This window comes from Podarcis gaigeae (assembly GCF_964106915.1).
Source record: "Podarcis gaigeae genome assembly, chromosome: 13".
Classification (NCBI taxonomy): Eukaryota; Metazoa; Chordata; class Lepidosauria; order Squamata; family Lacertidae; genus Podarcis; species Podarcis gaigeae.
The window spans coordinates 42,448,975-42,476,283 of NC_139689.1; the positions used below are offsets into that span (position 1 = coordinate 42,448,975).

General features: G+C 47.3%; 1 protein-coding gene across 1 annotated transcript in view; it reads left to right on the forward strand.

The window, feature by feature from the left end:
• ITGA2B (integrin subunit alpha 2b) overlaps positions 1 to 27,309 on the forward strand; it is a 50,401-nt gene that overhangs the window by 8,693 nt on the left and 14,399 nt on the right. The window contains 17 exon segments of the mRNA XM_083709135.1: positions 30 to 75; positions 1,961 to 2,086; positions 4,270 to 4,317; positions 6,210 to 6,253; positions 7,089 to 7,148; positions 7,672 to 7,724; positions 9,812 to 10,023; positions 11,477 to 11,659; positions 13,532 to 13,577; positions 16,285 to 16,383; positions 17,153 to 17,208; positions 18,410 to 18,561; positions 23,418 to 23,543; positions 24,494 to 24,561; positions 25,612 to 25,759; positions 26,716 to 26,799; positions 26,909 to 26,988. Coding sequence (XP_083565261.1) covers positions 30 to 75; positions 1,961 to 2,086; positions 4,270 to 4,317; positions 6,210 to 6,253; positions 7,089 to 7,148; positions 7,672 to 7,724; positions 9,812 to 10,023; positions 11,477 to 11,659; positions 13,532 to 13,577; positions 16,285 to 16,383; positions 17,153 to 17,208; positions 18,410 to 18,561; positions 23,418 to 23,543; positions 24,494 to 24,561; positions 25,612 to 25,759; positions 26,716 to 26,799; positions 26,909 to 26,988 — 1,631 coding nt within the window.

Here is a 27,309-nt window from a genome sequence, read left to right on the forward strand (position 1 = left end):
GACTCTGTCCTCCTCTCTTCTCCCCACAGTCTGGGACACTTTTACTTGGGGCTCCTGGTGGACATTACTTTGGAGGTAAGTGCTTTCATTCCCTTCCCTTCCCCGCAGCAGACAAAGGACTCTCCAGATGTTGTTGAACTACACCTCCCATCTTCCCTGACCCTTTGGCCATGTTGGCTGGAGGTTGATGGGAAGCATCTGTAGTGCCACAGGCTCCCTGCAACTGCTGTAGGCCAAGAGCTCCAGGAATATGGAGAGGCCAGTTAAGGCCATTAGTAGCTACAATCCCTGATGGATATGTTCTTCCTCTTTTAAAATAATTTTTCTTAGAGTTTGCGGAAAAGAGATAGAAAGATTATCATCTATCATATTTTTATCAAGACGTTTAAATAAAAAAGCAAAAAGAAAGCAAAGAAAGGGGATAGAGCAATAGAGAAGGGTTAAAGGGGAGAAGAGAAGAGAGTGGAAGGAAGGAAGGAAGGAAGGAAGGAAGGAAAGAAAGAAAGAAAGAAAGAAAGAAAGAAAGAAAGAAAGAAAGAAAGAAAGAAAGAAAGAAAACTTCCAATTCTTCATCTGTTCGCTACATATGAATGTTACTCAACTCAGTCACTCCAACATAGGTAAAGGTAAAGGGACCCATGACCATTAGGTCCAGTCATGGCTGACTCTGGGGTTGCGGCGCTCATCTCGCTTTATTGGCCGAGGGAGCCAGCATACAGCTTCCGGGTCATGTGGTCAGCAGGACTGCTAGGTTGGCAGGAGCAGGGACCGAGCAACGGGAGCTCTCCCCGTCGTGGGGATTCGAATCGCCAACCTTCTGATCGGCAAGCCCTAGGCTCTGTGGTTTAACCCTCAGTGCCACCCATTTTCTATAAACCAACATTATCTTTAATCCTCAAACCCATATGTCATTAGTTCGTTTTCTTTTTCACGCAAAGCGTCTATAAGAGGTTTCCTATCTTCAATAAATGTTAGCAATGACTTTTCTCTGATTAAGCAGGTTGGTTTCGCCATCTCGGCTAAGTCCACTTTGGACTTAGCCACTTTGGACGGCTAAGTCCATCTCGGCTAAGTCCATTCCTCCATAGTTGGTAACAAAGAGTCCTTCCATTTTTGTGCATATAAAAGTCTCGCTGCCATAATCACATATTTAACAAGGCTCCTTAGTCCTTTCCTAATTATATCGATATGTCCTTCCTCTACTGTCAGAGGCAGCATGCTTCTGAATACCAGTTTCTGGAAACAGCAGGAGGGGAGAGTGTTGTTGCACTAGGTTCCACTTATGGGTTCCCCTTGGGGACCCCTGGTTGACCTCTGAAAACACAGGATGCCAGACTAGATGGGCCATTTGCCTGACCCAGCAGGCACTTCTTATTAGAGAGTGTGAGAATTTAGCCTTTGCTTGCTAGTCTGCATTCCCTACTATTCAGCGGGGTGAGGTAGACCCTGTTCAGTTGACCGCTGTTCTTTTTAGCACCTGGTTTGTGGGAACAAATGAGGGGACGCGGGTGGCGCTGTGGGTTAAACCACAGAGCCTAGGACTTGCCAGTCAGAAGGTCGGCGGTTCGAATCCCCGCGACGGGGTGAGCTCCCGTTGCTCGGTCCCAGCTCCTGCCAACCTAGCAGTTCGAAAGCACGTCAAAGTGCAAGTAGATAAATAGGAACTGCTCCGGTGGGAAGCTAAACGGCGTTTCTGTGCGCTGCTCTGGTTCAGCAGAAGCGGCTTGGTGATGCTGGCCACATGACCCGGAAGCTGTACGCCAGCTCCCTCGGCCAATAAAGCGAGATGAGTGCTGCAACCCCAGAGTCGGCCACGACTGGACCTAATGGTCAGGGGTCCCTTTACCTTTACCCTGTGGGAACAAGAGCACAAATTGTCCGTCCTGCTGCCTCTGCTGCCTCACGTAGGTGATCCCAGCCTTGCTGAGGGACTGATGCCTCTACCTTGCTCCTCTTCCAGGGCTGATCTTTTCATCCAATTTGTCCACGGTCCTAGCAAATGCTCCTCTCAAACATACCCTTTTGTGGTCACTGAATGAGCTGCAACTCACAGATTTCACCGCCTTATACTACGATGAATATCGAGGTAAGGGGACATACATCTTCATCTGCAAACGCTGGAGGAGCTGAGGGAGAGGCAGAGCTTATGAGAGGAGTTAAAAGGAGTTTGGGAATAGACTAAGGAAAGAATGCAAAACAAAAAAAATTCCTTCCAGTAGCACCTTAATGACCAACTAAGTTAGTTCTTGGTATGAGCTTTCGTGTGCATGCACACTTCTTCAGATACACTGAAACAGAAGCTTCCAGACCCTTCTATATAGTGAGAAGGTGGGGAGGGGTATTACTCAGAAGGGTGGTGGGAATGGGTGATTGGCAGATAGCTGTGATGAGCCTGTTGATGACTCTTAACGATTGCAATAGGTCTTACAGGAAAAAGCAAGGGGTGAGAAGGTGAAAAATGGCTTTGTCATGTATAATGAGATAAGAATCCAATGTCTTTGTTCAGACCAGGTCTCTCCATGGTGTTAAGTTTGGTGATAAGTTGCAATTCAGCAGCTTCTCTTTCCAGTCTATTTCTGAAATTCCTTTGTAGTAAAACAGCTACTTTGAGATCTTGTATAGAATGTCCTGGGAGATTGAAGTGTTCTCCTACTGGTTTCTCTGTCTTGTGATTCCTGATGTCAGATTTATGTCCGTTTATTCTTTGGCGTAAGGTCTGGCCTGTTTGTCCAATATAGAGAGCTGAAGGACACTTCTGTTTCAGGTCTGGAAACTTCTGTTTCAGTGTATCTGAAGAAGTGTGCATGCACACGAAAGCTCATACCAAGAACTAACTTAGTTGGTCTTTAAGGTGCTACTGGAAGGAATTTTTTTTGTTTTGACTATGGCAGACCAACACGGCTACCTATCTGTAAGTGAAAGAATGCAAGGAAGTCTTTTGCCCCCCAAAGCCACATCCCCTTGGGGAGAAATCTTTTGTGGGCTGCACACCAAAAGTGGGTGAGACCCAGAGGGACCTCCCTCTTCCCCTGCCCCATAAATCTCCTGCCCATCTCTTTCATTGGACTTTATCTCAAAGTTGACAAAGACTGTTCTAAGGCCTCAGCAACGGGGAGAATGCTTGCACCTTCCCCCTTTTGATGCTACTGTTATTGAGGTTATGAATACTGCACACATGGAAGCCGTTGGGTGAAAAAAAAAATATGACTCTCATTTGAAATAAAAATTCACCAGTCCAAAAACAGGGTTCAAAAGCTTTACATACAGAACTTAACTCCAAAACAAGTTGAAACAAATAAAGCTACTTCCAAGTACATAGATGCATAGTTTCTTATACTTGTCATAATGTAAGGCATAATATCTTAGATTGCATATAGCTTGCATCCTCAGCTAAAAATTAAAGCTCTGTCTCTTCCCCAAACAGCCTCCAGTGGCCCGAGGCTCTTTACTGGAGGACAGAGTTTAACACGTCCATTCTCTTCAATAGCTTAGAACAAATTACTCACTCTACCCAAGATGGATGCCTGCAGATTAGCATACGCTAATTAGACCTTTAATAGGATCTCTTTCATGTGACTGATCCCGGGGAGATACAGTCCCATGATAGATCCCCACTAATGAGTAACCTGTTTGGCTGTTCTTCAGCTTCAATTAAATTTTCCAGTCTTGCTTCACAGTATACACACAGTACACATACAGGCACATTCTATATTTATTTTGCATTTCAATGTCTGTTCCTTTTTCCAGCACTGCAGCTAATAAATGGTACCCAAGCATACTGGCTCCCAGTGACTGACCCTGTTCCAAGTGGTTTGGGGGGGTTCATCCAGATGGGACAGAAAACACATTTTGGGAAGGGGGTGGGAATATAACTCAATCAAGTTAAAAACAAAACAAAGCCTGGTGCAAAGCTGCTGCACTGGTTGTGCTTCTTCTCCTCTCACCATTGCCCTCCCCATTCTGACTTGGCCCTTTGGTCCAGAACTAGCCCTTGTGGAAAGAATTGTCTACAGATAGATGAGCCTCTAAGGCAGGGCTTCCAGTGTGCCCTAGAAAAGATGACCGTTCTTTCCAAGAGGGGAAAGAACTCTAAACTATGTCAGTCATGCAAACTAAGCAGGCTTGCATATATTAACACATACTATATTAATACATACTTTTCATACTTGGTTCTACTTCTGCTGCTCATGGGTAGGAGCACAGTGAGTCCGTCTTAGCTTTGGAGATTTTGCCAGATGACTAAATCTTCTCATCCTTCCATCCACACAGGGTATTCAGTGGCTTTTGGGGAGTTTAATGAGGACCCTGAGTCGCCAGGTAAGGGAATGAGTCTTTGCCAGGGGTGGTTTTTCGGGGTGGAGTAGGGTGGGGTCTGGAGCTGAGCAAAAGTCATCTCCTGAAATTCTCCATCCTTTTAATGAATGGCAAAATTGGGGAGGGAAAGGAGGCCATTATGTCAAAGTAGTTCCTTGGAGGTGGGGGATCACCAATTGCAGTGGCAAGGCTACTTCCTTTCCCCCTCCTAATTCTCTCCAGCCATCCTAGCTTCTGAAAGTGGCAATTGCATGTTGGCATCCTCAACATCATGGGTTGGCAAACTAAGGTCTGCGGGCCAGATCAGGCCCAATTGCCTTCTAAATCCGGCCCCCGGACGGTCCGGGAATCGCCAGTGCATCCGTTCTTTCCCTCTCCCTCCCTCTCCCACAGCGGCAGCGGCAGTGCCTCCTCCCTCCCTCCTCCTGGCTTCTCCCCACCCTGCCTAGAGGAGGAAGGGGGCACGGCTTTGTTGGTGCCAGCCCCTCTCCGGAGCCCTTTCACACGCCACTCATCGTACCTCCGCCACCGCCAGACCCTGCCGCTCGCAAGACACAGGAGCTGCAGTTGGCTGAGCAACCCTCTCAATCGTCTGCCATTTAAAGCAGTCCCTCTCTGGAGCCCTTTCGCACGTCGCTCATCATCCCTCGTTCATTCCCCCCCCCCCCAAAAAAATATAGTCCGGCCCCCCACAAGGTCTGAGGGACAGTGGACCAGGCCCCTGCTGAAAAAGTTTGAGGACCCCTACTCAACATCCTAGTAATGTTTAGGGTATTGTGGGGAAAACCTGAGAGCTTCTATTTACATAATAGGGGAAGTAATTGGAGGACAGTCAGCAGAATTGCCCCCCCCCCTTAACTCTTTTCAGAAATGTTGGCTCAGCTCTAGGGTCAACAGGGGTACAGTAGGTAGACTTAGCTGGCTTTGCGGCTTGGTTAAGCTTAACTTTGCTCAACATAAAGGATTGGCTCTTATTGCTAGGCATTTGAATTGCAGCTGAATACTGCAGACACGGTATACATTTAAAACACATTTAAAGCACAGTTCCCTACCCTCCCTCCCAAAAAGAATCCTGGGAACTGTAGTTTGCTAAGAGCACTGGGAATTGTAGGTATGTGAGGGTTAAACCCAGAACTATTTGTCTGGGGGAGTGCCTTTTGGGGTGTACACAAGCCTTAGTCATGGACTGACTTTGTGACTTCAGTACAATCAGTGTCTCCCAGCCCCAGCTTTCCCATCTATAAAATGGGAATTATACAATTAACGTATTTTGCCAGGCTGCTGTAAGGAGCAACAGAACAACGAACTGCTGCTGTTCCTTGCCTACAGTGTTGGGCAGGGGCCTTTTATCTTTTATAATAATAATAATAATAATAATAATAATAATAATAATAATAATAATAATAATATGGTGGCTCCCAAGCAAGTGTTAAAAACAGTACAGCGTTAAATATTAAAAACTTCCCTGAACAGGGCTGCCTTAAGATGTCTTCTGAATTTCAGGTAGTTGTTTATCTCTTTGACATCTGATGGGAGGGTGTTCCACAGGGCGGGCGCCACTACCGAGAAGGCCCTCTGCCTGGTTCCCTGTAGCCTCACTTCTCGCAATGAGGGAACTGCCAGAAGGCCCTCAGCACTGGATCTCAGTGTCCGGGCTGAACGATGGGGGTGAGATGCTCCTTCAGGTATACAGGACCTTTTAACGTTATCAGTAAGATTTTATGATGTTGCTAGGGCCATCCCTTCTTGGCCACAGTGTTCCAGACTAAGATAGCTCTTCCCGAGTCTCCAAGCTCAGTCTTCAGGACACTTTAGCACAAACCTCATGACTGGAGTGTTGTGAACTTAGCCTACTGGGTGATTCACAACCTCTGAGATGGCTCTTCTCTTTGCAGAGTATGTTGTGGGCGTTCCTAACAAGAGCCTGACAAAAGGAGCGGTGAGTCCTGTGCAGGAGATCTACATTTTTTCTTCTGCGCGTCTGGAAAGAAGTGCACAGGCTGTGCTGAATTCCAGACACAAGAGGTTCCAGGGGCGTCAGGCCTGTATGCTTTGTGTTGTGCCCTCCATCTAATCTGAAACAAAAGAGCCCTGCATGCTCAGAGACACCCTTGTCTTTACTGTTGTTTCAGTATACAGTGGTACCTCTGGTTGCGAACAGGATCCATTCTGGAGGCCCGTTCGCAACCTGAAAAGAACGCAACCCCAGTCTGCGTGTCTGCACATGCATGGGTTGCGATTCGCCGCTTCTGCACATGCGTGTGACGTCATTTTGCATGTCTGCGCATGCGCGAGCGACGAAACCCGGAACTAACCCTTTCCGGTACTTCCGGGTCGCTGCGGGACACAACCTGAAAACGTGCAACTTGAAGCAAATGTAACATGAGGTATGACTGTATGTTCTAGGGCTGAGAGCAGTGGCACTTAGCTTCAGAGGACGGGGTGTGTGCTAATAATGTGCCAAAAATAAGCCCTGTGCCACTCTGCCGTTATTATTTCGCATATTGCTTTGCATTGAAAGCAGGTTCTGGGGGTCATAGGGAAGAGTTATGACACAACCATGTAGGCTTTGCTTGCCACTGCCCCAATGCCACCCTGATTTGGGGCTCCATCTGTGCTATTCTTACCCTGCCCTGTGAAGCACACTGTGGTCACTCTCAGCAATGGAGGGCGGTGGTTGCTTTCTTACCTCCACCTTCTTGAGAAATATGAAGGGTGGGATTCACTAACCCTTGAAATCTCCCTGACTCTCTTATCCCTGTCCCCCATCCTAGGTGCAAATTTTCACCTTCAAGCATTCCTTCCGTCTTCTGCGGTCCCTCCCCAGTGAGCAGGTAACAGAGCCTTGAGCAGCATGGTCTCCTTCCCTCCTGCCTCTTCCCTGGCATGCTTTTCTCAGCCAGACATAATGCCAAAGGGGTATTGTGAAACCTGACACAGGGCCTTCTCAGTGGCTGCACCCAAACTTGGGAGCTCCCTACTGAGAGAGGCTCAGCTGGCCCTTGATGACCTTCTGCTGGCCAGCAACCCATCCTTTTTATTTATAAAGGCTTCTTGAGATTATTTCCCCCCACTGTATTTAATCTGTCATTTTTAAATTGAATTGTGCGTTGAAATGGATGCCTCTTGCTTTTATTTGCTTTTTATCTGCACTTATTTGATTCTAATACGCTCTCATTTCAGTATTGCTTATTAAGATATATGGATTGGCTATTTTGTGTTGTTGCCTTTACTATTACTGGCTGCCAGGATTATTATTATTATTATTATTATTATTATTATTATTATTATTATTATTATTATTGTAATTTAAAAGTGGGAAGTGCAAATTGTTTTTCACCCTCTTACCTCTTGCAGGTGGCATCCTATTTTGGGCACACAGTTGCAGTTGCAGATATCAATGGCGATGGGTAAGGGCCACAGGAGTTAGCACTGCAGTTGGCAGATGATTTGGAACAGCTCTGTGGATGGTCAAACTAAGGACTCAGCAACATTAGTAAAGAAAAAGCTTTTTATATTTGTTATAATACTGTGACACCAGATGGCGCTGTGGAGTCCTGTTTTTCACTAATGTGATTTCTTGCTATGAGATTTTCAACACATTTTCCTGAATTCCCTTTCTCATGTGTCTAGATGCAGTCAGAGTTTTAATCTATCTTCCCCCTGCTATAAATATGGCTTCAGGTTGAAGACCTCATCCCCTTGCACTGAGATCCGAACCCTAACACTAGGCTTAAATTACAACCCAGTGCACTGGGAGGGATATTAATTATTGTTCCAGATATTAATAGCGCACAGTTTGAAGGTATTGGAATCATAAGAACAGATTCCTTTTGGAAGAAATAATCGTCCAGGCCCATAAAAATATTATTAAAACTTTTGCTTGCATAACTCTTTAAAAACATAACATAAGCATCCAAGATACAGCCCAAATACAGTGGTACCTCGGGTTACAGATGCTTCAGGTTACAGACTCCGCTAACCCAGAAACAGTACCTCGGGTTAATAACTTTGCTTCAGGATAAGAACAGAAATTGCATGGCGGTGGCGTGGCGGCCACGGGAGGTCCCATTAGCTAAAGTGGTACCTCAGGTTAAGAACGGACCTCCAGAACGAGTTAAGTTCTTAACCCGACGTACCACTGTATCCATACGATGTCTTGTGCTCTCTGGAACAGGCTCAGCATCTTAGAAATAAAAGATGCCGGTAACTCCCAAAATCAAAATGGTGTCTCTCTCCCCAATTCCAGACTGCCTTAGTCTGCCTAAGGCTATGTAACTCTTTTTGGAGAATCATTATCACATACTTTTGTCCTCTGCCTGTTCTGAGAAAGACTAAATAGGCAACTCCCTTCAAAATGGAGACTTACAACTCAATACCTTCATCGCATGATCAAAGGTTCACTCCCAGCACAGAGAAACAATCAACAGGTGATCATTAACTAGTTACAGCTTAGAGTCCTTTAGAAACTTACTGTGGAAAATGTTAGCCCAAAGTCAGCCGTAGAATTTAGCCATTTCCCATTTTAAAACTTCATTAATACATATACATTTTTCATTTCCGTGCCAATTAAACCAATTTATACTTAACTGGGATGTGGTTGCTTTAGAACAGACATTATCTGGCGGCTCATGGGACCAGACCTGGGCCCCTTAGAAGTACCATGTGCTAAAGCAAAGGTGAGAGTGGGGGGCTGGAGTGGCTATCCCAAACAGCCCCTCACTCCAGTTTAAATGGTCATACAGTAAAACTGCTGCTGATCACAATTTTAGAGTAACAATTTTAGAGTGAGCCCTCTGATTAAGAGTGCTGTTTTAATCTAGAAGCTTGCACACCCCCACTCCCCCCCCAAGTTAATTGAAGGACAATGCTTTACCTCTGTTTCCTCCCCCCCCCCCGTGAGATCTGGGTCCCCATTTTTGGAGTCTGCTGCCATCTCTTGTCAGTTGGCTGCTCCTGCAGCCTTGGCAGAAACACGCTTAGGTTTTACCCTGATATAAGAAAAAAACCTGATCCTTTCCCCTTATGGGGTACCCAAGAGCCCATATAAAGTTATTCTGCAGTTGTGATGTTCTATTATGCTATTGCTATATATAGTTTGCAAGCCAATTTGGGATTCATTTGAATGAAAAGCAGCATGGAAATTCTATCAATTGGTTCCTACTGCCTGGGTCACTGAGCCCTGTGAGTGTATTTGGGTGAACTCCAAAATCATAGAACTGCAGACTTGCGAGGGATCCCCCAAAGGTCATCCAGCCCAACCCCCTGTGATGCAGGAATCTCAACTAGTTCATCCATGGCAGATGGTCTCCAACTTCTGCTTAGAAACCTGGCAGGTCTGCAAATCTATTATGAAGCAGCCTGCCTGAGCTGGTTAAAAGAATGGATTACATCGGATAATGCAGACACCCTGGACCTAGAAGCAGCAGCCCCTCTCGCTGGAGTCTGACTTGAGCAGAGCTCTAAGGGAACTTTTCTGTTCTCCCCCCTCAACTAGAAAAGATGATATCCTGGTGGGGGCCCCTCTCTTCATGGAACGCCACTCCGACCGCAAACTCTATGAAGTGGGAAGAGTTTACTTATACCTGCAGCAGAAGACCCCCACTGCTTACATCACCCCCTGGCAGAGACTGACGGGCACAGATGTCTACGGTCGCTTTGGCATGGCCATTGCTTCCCTGGGCGACATAGACCAGGATGGATGCACTGGTAAGGATGGGATGGAAGGCCACCCCCCTTTTTCTCCCTCTCTTAACCCCCAATTTCCTATTCTCCATTCCCTCACCCCACAATCAAGTGCTCAAGGTTGACAGTCAGAGTTTCACTTACAATCACAACCCATTCCTCACAATAGCATGGGCAGAGAGTGTTTCATTTTAACCCGAGGGCCACAATCCCTTCCAGGGGCCACGTGCCAACAGAGGACAAGGGCCAGAGGTGAAAGTGGGCGGAGCAATGGATGTGGATTTTGCCTTTGTACAGCAGACTTGTATTCTGTTAATGATAAGCTTGTGTTGAAGACGTTTGCCCTCAGCAGGCCCCGGTAGCTGAGGGAGGAGATGGGAGGAGGATAGCAAAATAGGAGAGAGGGAGAGACAGAGAGAGATAATGTGAAGAATGCAAATGAATGTGATTTATATAAAAAAAAAACTCCTTAAGAGTTGCTGAAATGTATTACTCATAGATACAGTATTACGCATTTTGTGTTTTGATATTGTGATTTTATGTGGCACCGTATTTTTCGCTCTATAAGACGCACTTTCCCCCTCCTAAAAAGTAAGGGGAAATGTGTGTGCGTCTTATGGAGCCAATGCAGGCGGGAGGCTCTGCTCAGCGCTCCCTTTAAAGAGCCCCATGGAACGTGTATGTAGCTCTTGGGGGCTTTTTCCCAAGGAGGGAGAAGGGCAGCCCATCAGTCCCTTCTCCCTCCTCGGGGAAAAGCCCCCAAGAGCCGCACACACGCTCTGCACGCTCTTTAAAGGGAGCATGGCTCTTGGGAGAGCCTTCATCCCGTTGCCCTGAAGAGGCTTCGCGTGGCTATCCCAGAAGCCAGATCCCTCTTGCTGTTCTGGCTTCTGGGATTCAGAATATTTTTTTTCTTGTTTTCCTCCTCCAAAAACTAGGTGCGTCTTGTGGTCTGGTGCGTCTTATAGAGCGAAACATATGGTAATTGCCCAGAGACCAGTTGGGTATAGGGTGGTGTACAAATTTAACAAATAATAATAATAAAATACTAAGGGCGTAGATACAAAACCTTGTTCCTACTCACACTTACACATTCCTCATGGAGGCAAGCAATAAACGTTTTCAGAAGCATTCTAGCCAAGCAAAAATGCTCAAGGAGGGTTAGACAAAGAGACCCAGAGAGCTGTGTTAGAATTCACATCCCCCCCAGAGCCAAATGTGGGAGTACCCATAAAACCCTCAATTTAAGCCTCAGGTCCTCCTTCTGGTATTTGAATCCTGCCTTTTCTGGGAGTGTGGGAGACCTTTGCCTTCCCCACCACATAGACGCCTTTTCTGCCTGACCTGTTTCTGCGTCATGGGCTTTTCCTCTGCTTCCCTCCGTTTCCCCACCATCTTTTCTGACCAAATGGGTGACTTCACCTTATCGATTTGGTTCTGTCGCGTTTACATTCCAACCCATTCTTTCCTTCCACAGACATAGCCATCGGAGCCCCCTTCGCCGGCCAAGATGGAGGTGGCCGTGTTTACATCTACCGAGGGCACCGTGAGGGCTTGAGTTCATTGCCAACCCAGATCCTTGAGAGTCCCTTCTCTGGGCCGGCTGGGTTTGGCTTCGCCATACGCGGGGCTGTGGATATTGATGCAAATGGCTACCCTGGTAACGTACAACGGAAGTAGGCAGCCAATGGGTTTTAGCACTGCCTGCACAGGCGACGGCCATTTTAGGCATGTCCAACGGACGCGCGATCGCTGGCGCACAGATCCTTTCAGTCCCAGAAGCAGGAGGAATGAGGGTGGGGCAAGGCGGCATGTTTGTGGGGGCTTGGAATGGGACCCCTATGCAAATGGGTTGCCACCTGTATTAAATAAGGGTTTTCCATACTTGAACTTTGCCCCACTCTTTCCCTGCGAAAACCCTCTCTTTAGTATTTAGATCGGAGCAAACGTCAATCTGGGTTTCCCGCAGATTTCCATTTGCTCCAATTGAGCTTCAAAGAGCAGTTTTTCACAAGAAAAGGTCTAGAGCAAGAAAAAAAGGCGGGGCTTGGACACTGAGCTTTAAAACCAAGGACCGTACCTGGGCAGTGTGGATAAGCCCTAACTTATGAAAGAATTTTGACTCTTCAAAAGGCTATGCCAGATGTCCTGTACCTAGAAGAAAAAAATGAGGCATATAATTACCGTATTTTTCACCCTATAGGGCGCACCGGCCCATAGGGCGCACCTAGTTTTTTGGGGGGGGGGAATAAAAAAAAAATATTTCCCCCCCCCAGGTGCGGGGCTGGGGTGGGGGAAGCCTGAGCTTCCCCCAACCCCAGCCCCCAGAACAGGCTGCTATCCGCAAGCCTTCGGAGCCCGGCAGGAACTCCCGCCGGGCTCTCCAGGCTTCCGGATAGCTTCCTGAAGCCTGGAGAGCGAGAGGGGTCGGTGCGCACCGACCCCTCTCGCTCTCCAGGCTTCAGCGAAAGCCTGCATTCACCCCATAGGACGCACACACATTTCCCCTTCATTTTTGGAGGGGAAAAAGTGCGTCCTATAGGGCAAAAAATACGGTATTTACGTTTATTAATTGCCTTGCCATTCATGGAATCCGCTGTCATGATACAAAGCTTCTCTTTTATATTTGCTTCTTTCATTGGGTGATCCTATCTGGATAGCATAACATATATTAGCTGAAAATCATTTTATTTTTTGGATTAAAAATGTCTAGATTTTGCAAGGGTTGTTTTAATTAGCAGGTAGTGCAAAATTTGCTTAGGTTTTGTAGAACTTAATTCCTAATCGCATCAGTGGAGTGAGCAGAACTGGGAACCCAAGGCAGCTTGGTGAGATGCTGCAACACTGAATCGTAGAATCATGGAATTGTAGAGTTGATAGGGACCCTGAGGATCGTCTAGTCCAGGGGTCTGCAACCTGCGGCTCCGGAGCCGCATGTGGCTCTTTTACACCTTTGCCGCGGCTCCGGGGCGGATACTAGCGAGGGGAGGAGGCGCATTGTGCGCCCCAACACTCCCCACTGTTGTGGGCGCTGTACTGGCTGTGACGTCGCATGGGGGCAGTGTGTGCGTTAGTCACACACCGTCCCGACGTCACCTGCCCGCCCGCCCGCCCGCTACATTGTAAGCTGGTCACTGCATTGAAAGGGGGCATGTATGCTGGTCACTGTTTTGAAGGGGAGTGAAGAACACACACACACAAAAAGGTAACTTGTTAATTTAACGTTTATTTCTATGAGGAGGAGTAATTCTGAGGGGTCAAACAAAGAAATAATAATAAAAAGTGACAAAAAAGTTATTTTTATAATGACGAGTTTTGCGGCTCCCAGTTTTTTTTTCCTTCGGAAATGGGTCCAAGTGGCTCTTTTTGTCTTAAAGGTTGCAGACCCCTGGTCTAGTCCAACCCCTGCAATGCTGGAATATGCATCTGTCCCTTAGAAGTATCAAACCTGCAGACTTGGCATTATCAGCACCATGCTCTAACCAACTGAGCTATTGTGGACTGCTAACTTTTTTTGGTTGTCTTGTTCCAGATGTGCTGGTGGGGGCTTTCAGAGCCAGCAAAGTGACTGTGTACAGGTGAGTCGATGGAGCCCCAAGACCAGTGGAACGAGATTTCCCTGGAGACCTTGTTGCCTATAAATGCTCCCCCACCCCTCCCAGTTTAGGCCCCTGCTTTTTGGAGCAACACCCCTGTGCTTCCATTTCAAGCTCTTCAGCCAACCAGCACTGAAAGGGTTAGGAGGGAACCACGATCATTCCCCTAGTTTGGTAGAGGTGGGGGAAGATGATTGTAAGAAGAAAGATCTTTATGCCTTCATCACCCTGAGGATTCACTCCATGCCCTCCTTCGCGTGCCTCCTCCTCGAGAGGTCCAGAGGGTGGCAACACGAGAACAGGGCCTTCTCTGCAGTGGCTCCCCATCTGTGGAATGCTCTCCCCAGGGAAGTTTGCCTGGCGCCTTCATTATACAGTCGTGCATTGGATCTTAAAACGCCTTGGCTCCCAAACAAATCAGCTCCTGAACGACTGAAACCCAGAAGTGAGTGTTTCGGTTTTCAATTTTCTGAAGCTGAATATCCGGCGCAGCTTCTGTGGCTTCTGATTGGCTGCAGGACGCTCCTGCAGCCAATCATAAGCCGCGCCTTGGTTTCCGGGAGTTGAATAGACTCCTGGAACGCATTCTGTTCGAAGACCAAGGTACGACTGTACACCTTTAGGCACCAGGCAAAAAAGTTCCTTTTTAACCAGGCCTTTGGTTAATCTGATTTACATCCTATTTGCTTTTAAAATGTGATTTTTTTGGGGGGGGGTATTGGGTTGCTGTTTTTATTTTTATTAGGTATTTTGTGCATTTATATCTTGATTTTATTCCGTGAACAGCCCTGAGACCCCCAGATAATAGGGCGGTATATAAATTCAAACAACAACAACAACAACAATAATAATAATAATGCCCTGACATCTGCAGAAGTGGCCGTATTTTATCTACCCTGTGGGCAGAAAGAAGACGAGTCAGTGACAGTCACTAGCTTATTTTCAGTTGCATATATCAGATGTTGTTGAACTGCAACTCTAATGCTGACAGAGGCTGATGGGAAATGGAGCCCAACATCTGGAGAGCTAGAGCAGTGACATTTCTCGTAGAGGAACATTTAGGGCCAGAGGCACCAGCGATTGGGAGGTGGGGGCTCCACATCATGACGTCGCGTGTGTGAGCATCGCACCTCCCTTCCTTAGCTGGGCAGAAGCTTCCCAGGCTTTGGGAATGAGGTGACGGGAACATTTAGGGGACTAGCCCAGTATCTCTAGTATAATAATAATAATAATAATAATAATAATTAATAATAATAATATATTTATACATTGCCCATCTGGCTGGGTTTCCCCAGCTACTCTGGGTGGCTCCCAACAGAATATTATTATTATTAATAATAATAAAGCGATAAAATATCAAACATTAAAAACTTCCCTAAACAGGGCTGCCTTCAGATTTAGAAGTCAGATAGTTGTTTAGAATCATAGAATCATAGAGTTGGAAGAGACCACAAGGGCCATCGAGTCCAACCCCCTGCCAAGCAGGAAACACAACCAGAGCACTCCTGACATATGGTTGTCAAGCCTCTGCTTAAAGACCTCCAAAGAAGGAGACTCCACCACACTCCTTGGCAGCAAATTCCACTGTCGAACAGCTCTTACTGTCAGGAAATTCTTCCTAATGTTTAGGTGGAATCTTCTTTCTTGTACTGTAGTTTGGAGCCATTGCTCCGTGTCCGCTTCTTTGGAGCAGCAGAAAACAACCTTTCTCCCTCCTCTATGTGACATCCTTTTATATATTTGAACATGGCTATCATATCACCCCTTAACCTCCTCTTCTCCAGGCTAAACATGCCCAGCTCCCTTAGCCGTTCCTCATAAGGCATCGTTTCCAGGCCTTTGACCATTTTGGTTGCCCTCCTCTGGACACGTTCCAGTTTGTCAGTGTCCTTCTTGAACTGTGGTGCCCAGAACTGGACACAGTACTCCAGGTGAGGTCTGACCAGAGCAGAATACAGTGGCACTATTACTTCCCTTGATCTAGATGCTATACTATTTATTTATTTATTTCCTTGACATCTGGTTTATTTCCTTGACATCTGGTGCGAGGGCGTTCCACAGGGCAGGCGCCACCACAGAGAAGGCCCTCTGCCTGGTTCCCTGTAGCGTCTCTTTTCACAGTGAGGGAACTGCCAGAAGGCCCTCAGAGCTGGACCTCAGTGTCCGGGCTGAACGATGGGGGTGGAGACGCTCCTTCAGGTATACTTCAGGCCTTTTAGGGCTTTAAAGGTCAGCACCAACACTAACTGCACACCACAGAGCTACAGGTTCCTCAGCCCTGTTGTTGCATACTGAATCCACCTCCTCAGCCGACCAAAGGTTTCCTTCTCCCTTAAATGAGCCACCTCATTCTTGCTTGCTGCCCTATATACATGGCACCATCTCTCAGGACACCTGTTTGACCAAGCTGGGCATCTAGCAGGCCGCCAGGTGACCGGCCCTTGTGTACAAGGATGCATTTCAAGTTAGGAAAATTGCTTTAAAGGCAGGATGAGCTTTGACGTGATAAGGTGTTCTAAGCCCCTCAGAAGCTGTAGATTTTGCCGCATGGAGGTTTCATGCATTCATCACCAACACTTTGCCAGTGCTGTTTGTTTGACAACAACTAGAGAATCAGCAAATGCTTCTGGTCTCTCTTGGAACTTCCTGCCTGCTTACCCTTGTTCACTATGTTTATGGTCCCTTTCAGAGCTCAGCCAGTCATGTTTCTCAAAGCCCAGATGTTCCTGCCAGGTGCGCTGAACCCAGAGGAGAAATCGTGTACAGTAGTAGGAGTACAAGTCAACTGGTGAGCCAGGTGGGAAGGGCATTGAATCTAGATCCTTTTGTAGCCTAGGAGATTCAGGTTCTGTGCTCCAAATCAACGAGACATGTCAAAAACAATCAAGGTATGCCATTGGTTTTCCTGTTTGCAGGATTTAGTTAGGTTTTGGAAATTGGTTTCGGGGATCTTCTTGAAACCTTAACAAAATGATAATTGAAATTACCCCCATTTAAAAATCTTCTTCTTCTTTGGCGATCACTCGTAGCCGAGTAAGATTGTCTTCCTTAACACGGTTTTAACAATGAGTCCGTAAGTGACTGTGGGGGCCAATTCTGGATCAACACGTCCTTCCACAGTGGGGACATTGGTTTCCGGGCGGGAGTTGATCACGGTGAGGGTTTGCCAAGCGTGCCTTCCTCTTAGCACGTTTCTCCCTTGCGTCCTGAGTTCGAGTGTCTTCAAAGCCCATGACACCTTTGGTAAAGGCTGTTCTCCAACTGGGTAACTAGTAATAAACATCTTCTCTAAAAAGAAAAAGTTCAGAACACAACTGGGCATGGGTGGGGAGAGGAAATATAGCATAAGAAGAACCCTTTTAAACCAGCAGAGGAGGAAATCACAAATTACTTATTTCTGGGTCCATCGAAAAAAGAGTAAAGTGTGGCCAGCACTTGCAAACAAACAAGGATCATTCAGGGAGGCAGAGTTGGTTGCCGGCTCCCAGTCAATTGTACACTCATCAGCCACATCATGCGTGAAACAGTCCTCATTGCTTTCCTTCTCTTCAACGCAGCTTCACAATCCAGATATGTGCCGAAGTGTCAGCAAAGAGGATTCCTCAGAAAGTTGGTGAGTGCTGCATTGACTGTGGGAAGAGGTGGAGGTCTTGTAGTCAAGCTGCTGCAGTACTGGGGAGAATGAGATTGGCAGAATGGACTAAACTTATAAATAATAGCCATCTTTCTGTTTCGGAGGATAGCTTGCCTCTGTTTGTGAATGATAGGTTTTCCAGAGGTGGAGGCAGTGGTCAGGCAGGATTTCCAGGTTTTTTCGTTCCTCTTCAAGACATTTCTGGAGAAAATAAAAATCTGCTGCATTCACACAATCGGCAGTAAAGGTGTCTACTATCGCACTAAGAGGGAAGTCACTCATGCTGGTCTGTAAAAATTATTGTTGGGACATAGTCCAGGAATTTGGCTGATGAAGGAGTACAGTTCCTGCTGCATGCTTCTGTGGCTACGGTAAGTATGCAGCCACCAGTAGCAAGTCACCAGCAGGACGTGGATGGAACCCTACAGCGTTTTGCTCCAGACCTCTTGATGTCCAGCGAGTAGGAAAGGTGTTATTTTGCTATCCCAGCTAAGCGTGCAAAATTAGCACGGGTTGTGTTTGTTTATTTTATTTTCCATTTTTAGATTTATAAACTGCTTAATTTTTTTAAAAAAGGCTCTGCAAGGTGTACACAAGACAGTAAGAAATTATCGACAATACACGGACGAGATCAGCAAAAATTTAAGAGCAAATGCTAAATTAGATAGGATGGTTTAAATATAAAAACGGTGTTTAGCAGACCCCTAAAACAATATAAATATAAAACAAAAGGGATGCGGGCGGCGCTGTGGGTTAAACCACAGAGCCTAGGACTTGCCGGCCAGAAGGTTGGCGGTTCAAATCCCTGTGACGGGGTGAGCTCCCGTTGTTCGGTCCCTGCTCCTGTCAACCCAGCAGTTCGAAAGCACATCAAAGTGCAAGTAGAAGGTAAGGGAAGGTAAACGGCGTTTCCGTGCGCTGCTTTGGTTCGCCAGAAGCAGCTTAGTCATGCTGGCCACATGACCTGGAAGCTGTACGCCGGCTCCCTCGGCCAATAAAGCAAGATGAGGGCCACAACCCCAGAGTCCTCCGTGACTGGACCTAATGGTCAGGAGTCCCTTTATCTTTACCTAAAACAATATAACAAGCGTGTCTGCCTAACGTTACCATTTCTCACTCTCGATCACCACCCGCTGTGTTTGCTTTCTGCTAATTCCCTCCCCCTCCCCCATTCTGCTAGACCTGAATGCCGAACTTCAGCTGGACCGCATGAAGCAGAAATACGGGCGACGGGTTTTGCTGCAGAAGACCAGCCAATCGAGCCAAACGTTCCTGCTTAAACTGTCAAGAAACAAACACAAAACCTGCCAGGATGTTGATGCCTACCTGCGGGTATGAGACATGGGCAAAGCATGGCATTTCGTATATTTTGGGAGGTGTACAGGGGGAAGCCTTGGGAGTAGTAGATTTGTACTGGACAGTTCTCACCTCGTTCTGCTTTGTTCTGAGAGCCAGTGGTGCCTCGCAAGACGAAATTAATTCTTTCCGCAAGTTTTTTCTTCTTGCGAGTTTTTCGTCTTGCGAAGCACGGTTTCCCATAGGAATGCATTGAAAATCAATCAATGCGTTCCTATGGAAACCGCCTTCAGACCAGGTCCGGGGACAGTCTGTCCCCCGACCTCTTCTGAAGGCTGGGGGGGGGGAGAAGGGCTTTTCTTCCCACCGCCAGCCTTCAGAAGGCTGTTCTGAAGGCTGGCGGTGGGAAGAAAAGCCCTTCTCCCCACCTCCCGCCCCGCAAGCTCCGGGGACAGGAGGGCTTTGCTGCCGACCGACAGCATTTTAAAAGCCCCCGGGACAGCGGAGACTTCTCCGTTCTCCTGGGGCGATTTTAAAATGCTGGCAGGCGGCAGCGAAGCCTCCGCTGTCCCGGGGCGATTTTAAAATGCTGGGGGTCGGCAGCGAAGGGTTCGCTGCCGCCCGCCAGCATTTTAAGATCGCCCGGGACAGCGGAGAAGTCTCCACTGTCCCGGGAAGGCAGGCGGGGGGGAGCAAAGACTTTCGCCCACCGCCGGCCTTCAGAAGAGGTCCTGGACCTCTTCTGAAGGCCGGCGGTGGGCGAAAGTCTTTGCTCCCCCCCGCCTGCCTTCAAAAGCCGTCGGGATAGCGGAGAAACGCGCTGTGCTTCTCCACTATCCTGGGAAGGCAGGCGGGGACCTCTTCTGAAGGCCAGCGGTGGGCGAAAGTCTTTGCTCCCAACGGCCAGAATTTTAAAAGCGGTCCGGGATAGTGGGAAAGCGCAGCGCAATTCTCTGCTATCCCGGACCGCTTTTAAAATGCTGGCAGTGGGGAGCAAAGCCTTTCGGCCCCCGCCGGCCTTCCTGGACCTCTTCTGAAGGCCGGAGGGGGGCGAAAGGCTTTGCTCCCCACCGCCAGCATTTAAAAGAGGTCCCTGGAGATTTCCCTATGGGCTTCCTTCTTGCAAAGCAAGCCCATAGGGAAATTCGTCTTGCGGAACGACTCAAAAACGGAAAACTCTTTCGTCTTGCGATTTTTTCGTTTTGCGAGGCGTTCGTATTGCGGGGCACCACTGTAGTGGTTAAGAGCGGTAGACTCGTAATCTGGTGAACCGGGTTTGCTTCCCTGCTCCTCCACATGCAGCTGCTGGGTGACCTTGGGAAGTCTCTCAGCCCCACTCACCTCATAGAGTGTTTGTTGTGGGGGAGGAAGGGAAAGGAGATTGTTAGCCGCTTTGAGACTCCTTCGGGTAGTGATAAAGCGGGATATCAAATCCAAGCTCCTCTTCTTCTTGTTCATTGTTCTGTGACGCTTCCCCTATGTTACGGCCTTATTGCCATCTGGAGGGGCGCTCTTTGCCCTGTAGCGCAACAAAGCAAGACAAAAGACAAACTGGAACATTTGCGGTATAAAAAGTGACCCATTTTCAGAAGGAAGTTGTGGGACATGTGCTAATTGGAAGTGAAGCATGCACTGATTGGAAACTTCGGCAGGCACAAACGGTATTGAAAGGGAGGTCATGTATAAATGCCCGAATGCCGCCATGAATGCAAATAATCATAAATACATAACAGGTCCCCCAGAAATGCAGAGGAAGCATAATGAAAAATGCTTCTGAGTACATACAGAGTGCATTGCTCCCCCTTCTCTGTATTGCGAGATCAACCACAACCTGTACTGGCATCCCTGGGACCTGATCGCAAGGTGATCTCAGACCTACCACTTTTTGCAAATCTGGCTTGTGGAACTAAATGGGAACACTCATTGGCTTTTCCTGTTTAGGGAAGCTTTTAATGTTTGATGTATTACAGTATTTTAATATTTTTTTGGAAGCCGCCCAGAGTGGCTGCGGAAGCCCAGCCAGATGGGTGGGGTATAAATAAATTATTATTATTATTATTATTATTATTATTATTATTATTATTATTATAATATTTCCTTGTTTTGGGGGCAAGAGATCCTTCCTGAGCATTCCTTGCTTCTGGCAAGGCTCCTCTAAGACACCCCAAAATCTCACCCCACCATTGGAGCTCCATGCTTGCTCTTGTTACAGTGATGCCACGGGAAAAGGGGAGGAACTTGGGAGATCGAATGTGTGTGAGTGAGGTCATTGTTCCTGGTGCTGATGCTGGGTGAGCATCCTTTGTCAAACTGGCAGCTTCCTAATAGGCCGTTCACCAATAGGATGCATTAGTGGAAATTAATAATAATAATAATAATAATAATAATAATAATAATAATAATAATAATTTATTATTTATACCCCGCACATCTGGCTGAGTTTCCCCAGCCACTCTGGGCAGCTCCCAATTAAGTGTTAAAAACAATACAGAATTAAATATTAGAAACTTCCCTAAACAGGGCTGCCTTCAGATGGGCAATTCACCTGCATGGTGTCCTGTAAGAATATGACATAGTTCTGCAGTTTGAAATTGAGACAGCCAGTCAGAGGGTAGAGAGCAGTGGCTTCAGCTGGGCTGGCAGCCGTCTGGGCGGGTTGCTGGGGTCCAAGCAATTGCTTTCCTGAGATCTGACGTAGGGTAAGTGGCTGTGATGCCTATTGAAGGAGGCTGCACACTATACATTCAAAGCACATCCACCCTACCTCAAAGAATTCTGGGAACTGTGGTTTGTTAAGGGTTGCTGGGATTGTAACTCCCTGAGAGGCAAACTACGGTACCCAGAATTCTTTGCGGTGGGAAATAAGTTTCAAAGAGTGCTTTAAAGGTATAATGTGAATGTATTTGACTCTGTGGTGTAAATAAATATTGCAGAGACCAGGGCCAGCTCAGGGTAAACTGCAGTTACCTTTAGGTAAAGGTAAAGGGACCCCTGACCATTAGGTCCAGTCGTGGCCGACTCTGGGGTTGCAGCGCTCATCTCGCTTTATTGGCCGAGGGAGCCGGAATACAGCTTCCAGGTCATGTGGCCAGCATGACTAAGCCGCTTCTGGCGAACCAAAGCAGCGCACGGAAACGCCGTTTACCTTCCCGCCGAAGTGGTACCTATTTATCTACTTGCACTTTGACGTGCTTTCAAACTGCTAGGTTGGCAGTAGCTGGGACCAAGCAACGGGAGCTCACTCCATTACGGGGATTCGAACCGCCGACCTTCTGATCGGCAAGCCCTAGGCTCTGTGGTTTAACCCACAGTGCCACCCATGTCCCCCAGCTCAGGGTACTTTGCTGCAAATGCGCGCTACCCTGCTGAAATCAAAGCAAACCCACAGATTACAGCCAAACTCTGGAAATCTGGATTTTCTGGGTAAGCATGAAAGGGCCTTAAGGCTGCCCAAGTAATTTTTGCTACAAATTGCAGAAGTGCCTCTTCCTGGCAGGAAAAATTCAACCCTAAGAAATCAAACAACTAATCATTTGTGGCCCTTTCAAAGCAGCTGAGACCAGCTGCCTTGAGTCAGTTGTCTCTTATCTAAAGGTAGACTTCACGGTGTGTCCTCAGCTAAAAGGAACCCAGACCCTTGTGAAACTGCCGTTCGAAAGACATATTGGCACCACACACACAAAGCGTGAGAGAGGCGGCTGTTTTATGTTAGTTTTTTGTTACTTCAGATGTTGCCGGAACCAGCCCCGCAACTTTTAGGTGAGCGCTGGAGAGAAATTTTTAAAACATCCAATTTTTAAAATTAAAAATCCCAAGTGTGTTTTCTTCCAACACACCCATGAAGAAGGGCATTGTGCATGCTATTGTCGAGTGTATGCCTGCATAGTCAAGCCATTTCACAGACCCCAGGTAGGGATGGCATTCCAGGTCATAGCTGTCAACTTACAGATTTGAAAATAAGGGACCAGCAGCCTCGAAAATAAGGGATCAGCAGCCAAAATAAGGGATTTTGCTTAGCTTATACATAAATCCGGCACTGATGGAGCCATGCTGCTTTTGCAGTTATGAAAAAGTTATGAAAGGGATGCAGAGGGGGAAATCACTACATTAAGATGCTGCACTGGTTGGAGGGTATGCTAAGCAGCACGTCGGGGCTGCCGTTGTCCTAGTGTGAGGAGTTCCATTGGCCCTTCCCTGCCCGAGAGAGGGGGAGGGAGAGAGACTCTTGCCCACGCCGCCTGTGACCCCGGCATGAGGCGGTTGTGGCACAGCCGCTGAAGTGCAGCCCTTCTGCGTCCCTACCCATCCCCTCCTCTTCCTCCTCCCTCAGGCCGCCTCCTCAGCCGCCACTGCCGCTGCTGCCTCCGGCTTCCCCTGGCAGCGCGGCGGAAGTCTCGCAAGAGAGGGGCTGCCTGCCCGTCCGCCGCCACCCGTCTCCTCACGACGTGCTCCTGAGGGGAAAAAAGGAGAGACGGAGATGCGGCAGCTCGTGCACACGCTCTCTCTCGCGGCGGAGGACCCCGAGCCGCTGCTTCCCTCTCAAGCCTGGCGAGCATGAAACCCGGGAAATTTAAGGGACATCCTCAATAAGGGACAACAGCGGGACATGGCGCTGGGATAAGGGAGTTTCCCACCAAATAAGCGACGGTTGACAGCTATATTCCAGGTGTGGCCACTGGTGTTTCCGCCTTTTAATTCTGGCAGGTGCCTTGCCGTTTCAATAGTCGTGCGGCGTGACACGCAGTGGTTCCAGCGAGATCCGTTTCTGCATCTGGGCAAACTGCGGAGATTTTATCCCTGTTAATGCCGAGCTGTTGCACTTTGAACAATTGAAGTGAAAAGATGAGCTAGCCTTAGGGGGAATCTCTGAGCCACCTCTCTGCCTCCCACAGGAGGAGGGCGATTTCAAGGACAAACTGAGTCCCATTGTCGTGAGTTTCAATTTCAGTTTGGCATCGGCATCTGCAGACGGGGAGATGCAGCCTGTGCTGTCTGGCCAAACAATGGTCCAGGATCAGGTGAGATGCATCACCAGCCTCAAAGCTTTGGCATTGTATGACTTTGATTCCACTGTTTTAAAGCCGCTGACTGCTTCTGTATTTCTTTTGTGTACTGGTATTTTGATTTTCTTCCATTGCTTTTTTTTTGTTATTTTAAGCCACCTTGGGACTCTATTGAAGCTGAAATAAGCTAGCAAACAGAATCATAGAATTGCAGAGATGGAAGGGACCCTGAGGATCATCTAGTCCAACCCCCTGCAATTTGCAACTGCCCCAAATACATAAACAAAATTGTCACTTAGTCAAGTGCTAAAATGCTTAAATTAGAATCGCATCCTCTGAGCCAGAAACCAGGCTTCCTGATCCCAGGAATATGAGCCTGGTGTGTATGAAATTGTAAGGGAGTTGCCTTTTGCGCATGCTCAGGGAGTCCTCTCCCTCACAATGCTAAAGACTTGAGTTTGAGCTTTGAAAGCATGATAGCCAGAACCAGGAGGGGTGGGGTGAGTGTGGGGTGTGGATATAAGCACTGACATTTAGATTTTCTGGATTCTATCCCCCCTAAGCACTCTAATGGTTAATGCTGTTTGACAATTATAAAGAGATAGGATTGTTTATCTGAATGACAGATAACCACGTAGATTTCCCATCTGCACTACAGGGCCATGGGATCCTTCTGCAATCTTTCATGTTGAGCTTGAACACATCACCCCCAACCCACATCAGAGCTCTTCCACAATTCCTTCCTGCCCCATGTTTTCTAGGCGCTTTAAGGCTCTGGATCTGAGCCCCGTTTCCCCCAATAAAACCCTCTCTTTAATGCTGAATTGGAACAAACAACGTTTCAGGTTTTCCGCGGACTGCTGTTTGTTCCGATTTAGCGGTAAAGAGCAGGAAAAGTGCTGAGGCTCCAGGCTGGGATTGCTCATCACTCAGTCAAAGCTCTGCCTGTTTGTTACATCCCACAGACCCGTATCATTGTAGATTGTGGAGAAGACAACATCTGCATCCCAGACCTCCGACTCTCCGCTCACACGTAAGGACCTGCTCCTTGCAGCACCAACAGCTGTCTCTTCTTGAGTCTCAAGAGTGCTAGTCCTGGTGATCTAACCTGGGGCTGTCGTCCAAAGTGAGAAAGTTCAGGGTTCAGATCTCCCTTGAATCTGGAATTCCAGTCCTTTTAATTATAAAAGTGTGGTATGTGAGAGGCTGTGGTGGCCCAGGGCAGTGGGAGGGCAAAATGCTCTGGACATTATTTTATTTATCACATTTATCACATTTATATACTACCTTTTTCTTCCAAGGATCTCAAGATGGTGCACATGGTTTTATTTTAAAGGGCCATTTAAAAGACAGAACTGACAGGACCAAATGTATGTCCCTTGGAAGAGAGATCTACAATTATGGGGCATCACTGAGAAGGCCCTGTCTCTTGTGTCCACCACTCTAGCTGACCTTAATGGGAAACGGAAGAATAGGAGTTCTGATACTGATCTGAAGGGCTAGGCAGATTTATATGGTGTGATACAAACTACAGCTATGTTTACTGTGTTTCATTTTGGGCTCCTCCAGACCACCTCCTTATTTATCATTCATCATATTCCTCTTACACAAAGCATATGCAATGGTTAGACTGTGTCCAGTGAGCAGTCAATTTTGTTTGTCTACAGGACAGTTATATGACAATGATTTGCTGCACCCCAATTTGCTTGCAGGGTGGTTTGCACATCTTCCTACTCATCGTTCGCTCATCACCCCACACTTCTCAGACAATTTCCCCATCACTTTCCTAACTGCAGAAAGCCTCTCTCTGTGTCTGTTTCTCGTGGATTTGCTGCACCAGGCCAAGAGAGCATTTAATCTGCTTTAACTTTGCAAACCTAAAGATCCCTCCTGCAAAATAGTGACAGCCTGGAGGCACCCGGGGTGAGCTGTCACGATTGCTCAGCTGAGACAATAAAATATAACCTGAATCTTGCAGCTCCCTCTTTTTCGTACAGTGATTTCCTAATGCACAGCAAAAGGCATTTCTTATAACTCTGTCTCTCTCCCTGCATCCCACCCCTGTTATGCGGTTGTGTCTCAGAAACGAAGGCTCCCTGCTAATTGGGGCAGAGAATGTGCTTCTCCTCCAGACCACGGCGATGAATTCTGGTGAAGGAGCCTATGAGGCAGAACTAGTGGTGGAGCTGCCACACGGAACTTACTTCCAGACAGCTAACAGCGACGGGCAGGTAAGACCTTTCAGTCGTAGCTAGTCCACGCTGCTGAGTTATAGTTGTTGGGAAACTGTGTACGTGCAGCTACTCACACAGAGTCAATTAAGGTTTGGCAGACAGCCAGAAGGCAATCTGAAGGAGTAAGTCTGCCTGGTGATAACAGAGACATGGAGACAACTCCCTGATTGGTCAAGCTCTCTCAAGGGAGTGATAATTAATGGCCTGCTAACTGGAATGTGTTAGTTCAGTGTTCAGTATTCAGAGGTTCAGAGTTCTGTGTGTCAGTGTAGGAGTTGTGAGTCGTGTCAGAGAGAGCTAGCTAAAGATCTGTGTTCTGTTTCTGTAAATAGTCCACTGTATATAATAAACACCTAACTACAAGTTCCTGGTTCCTGCTTCGTCTATCCTGTCTGCAGCCAAATCGCCAATTGCTTCCGTGGATTCTGCGTGTACTCTGCTAGGTCTGGCTAAGGTCTTGCAGCTAGTCGGAAAGTTGCAAAACACCAATAGGTTTTGCCAATAGTCCTTTTATTGAGCCAAGCCACAAAATACAGTGTACATATTTTCATCTTCTCAGTCACCCCCTTCACAGAAGCGTCCTTAAGATATTATTAAGGTATCTCATATTTCTTCTATTCCTGCAAATTCTGAGGAGGATTCTAGGCTGCCTCGCAGCTTCCTGCTTGCCAAAGCTTATCTCTTTTAACTTCTAGAGAAGGAGGAAAGTGGTCCTCTGCAGAATGGTACAACCCTTTCAGAACTCAAAATTCTGACTGAGCAGATAAGAAAAAGCTCCAATACCCTTGTTCTATAGCTCGGCTGTGGTCATGAATATACCAATTGGTGACCCAGGCCTAATTCTTCCATTTGCAACAATAGGGGCCCTCTCCACGTCATTGCCAGCCTTTCATATTGCTCATTCACCTGGCTGACAGTGAAGTCACCTGTTCTCTCTCTCTCTTTCTCTGCAGAAGTTGATTTGCAACACCCGTAAGGAGAACGAGACCCGCTTGGTGGCCTGTGAAATTGGCAACCCCATGAAATCCAACACCACGGTATGTGGCTGATTTCTTAACCAGGGCAGTGCCATTCTCAGGCTTACCTTTTTTTTCTTGGAAGCAACAATTATCCAACCTCTCCCCCTGTCTGTCACCTTTTTTACAGATCCAGGTAGATGTGGAGCTAAGTGTCAGCCAGCTGGAAGAGGCCAGTGATAACATAACTTTGATGCTGCAGCTAAGAAGGTAACAGTCAACGCTGCCCCACTTCCTGGACCCTGGAAGCCAAGTCCTCGTACCAGGAAACTCACAGCCCCATCTGTGGCACAGCCAGCAACCTTCCAGTACTGTATATTGTTTGAAAACCAAACCAATTAAGAAATTTTCTAAATAAATAGCAGGTGGATTAAATAAGCAGGCACCTTCGCTGTTTAGTTATTCTCCCCCCCCCAAAAAAAGATATAATAATAATAATACATCTGGCAGGGTATATAAGGGGCGCTGTCTTGTATATATGAAGTTGCCAACTTTTTCCTCAAGTCAGGGCTCCTCCTGTCAGATGTCAAG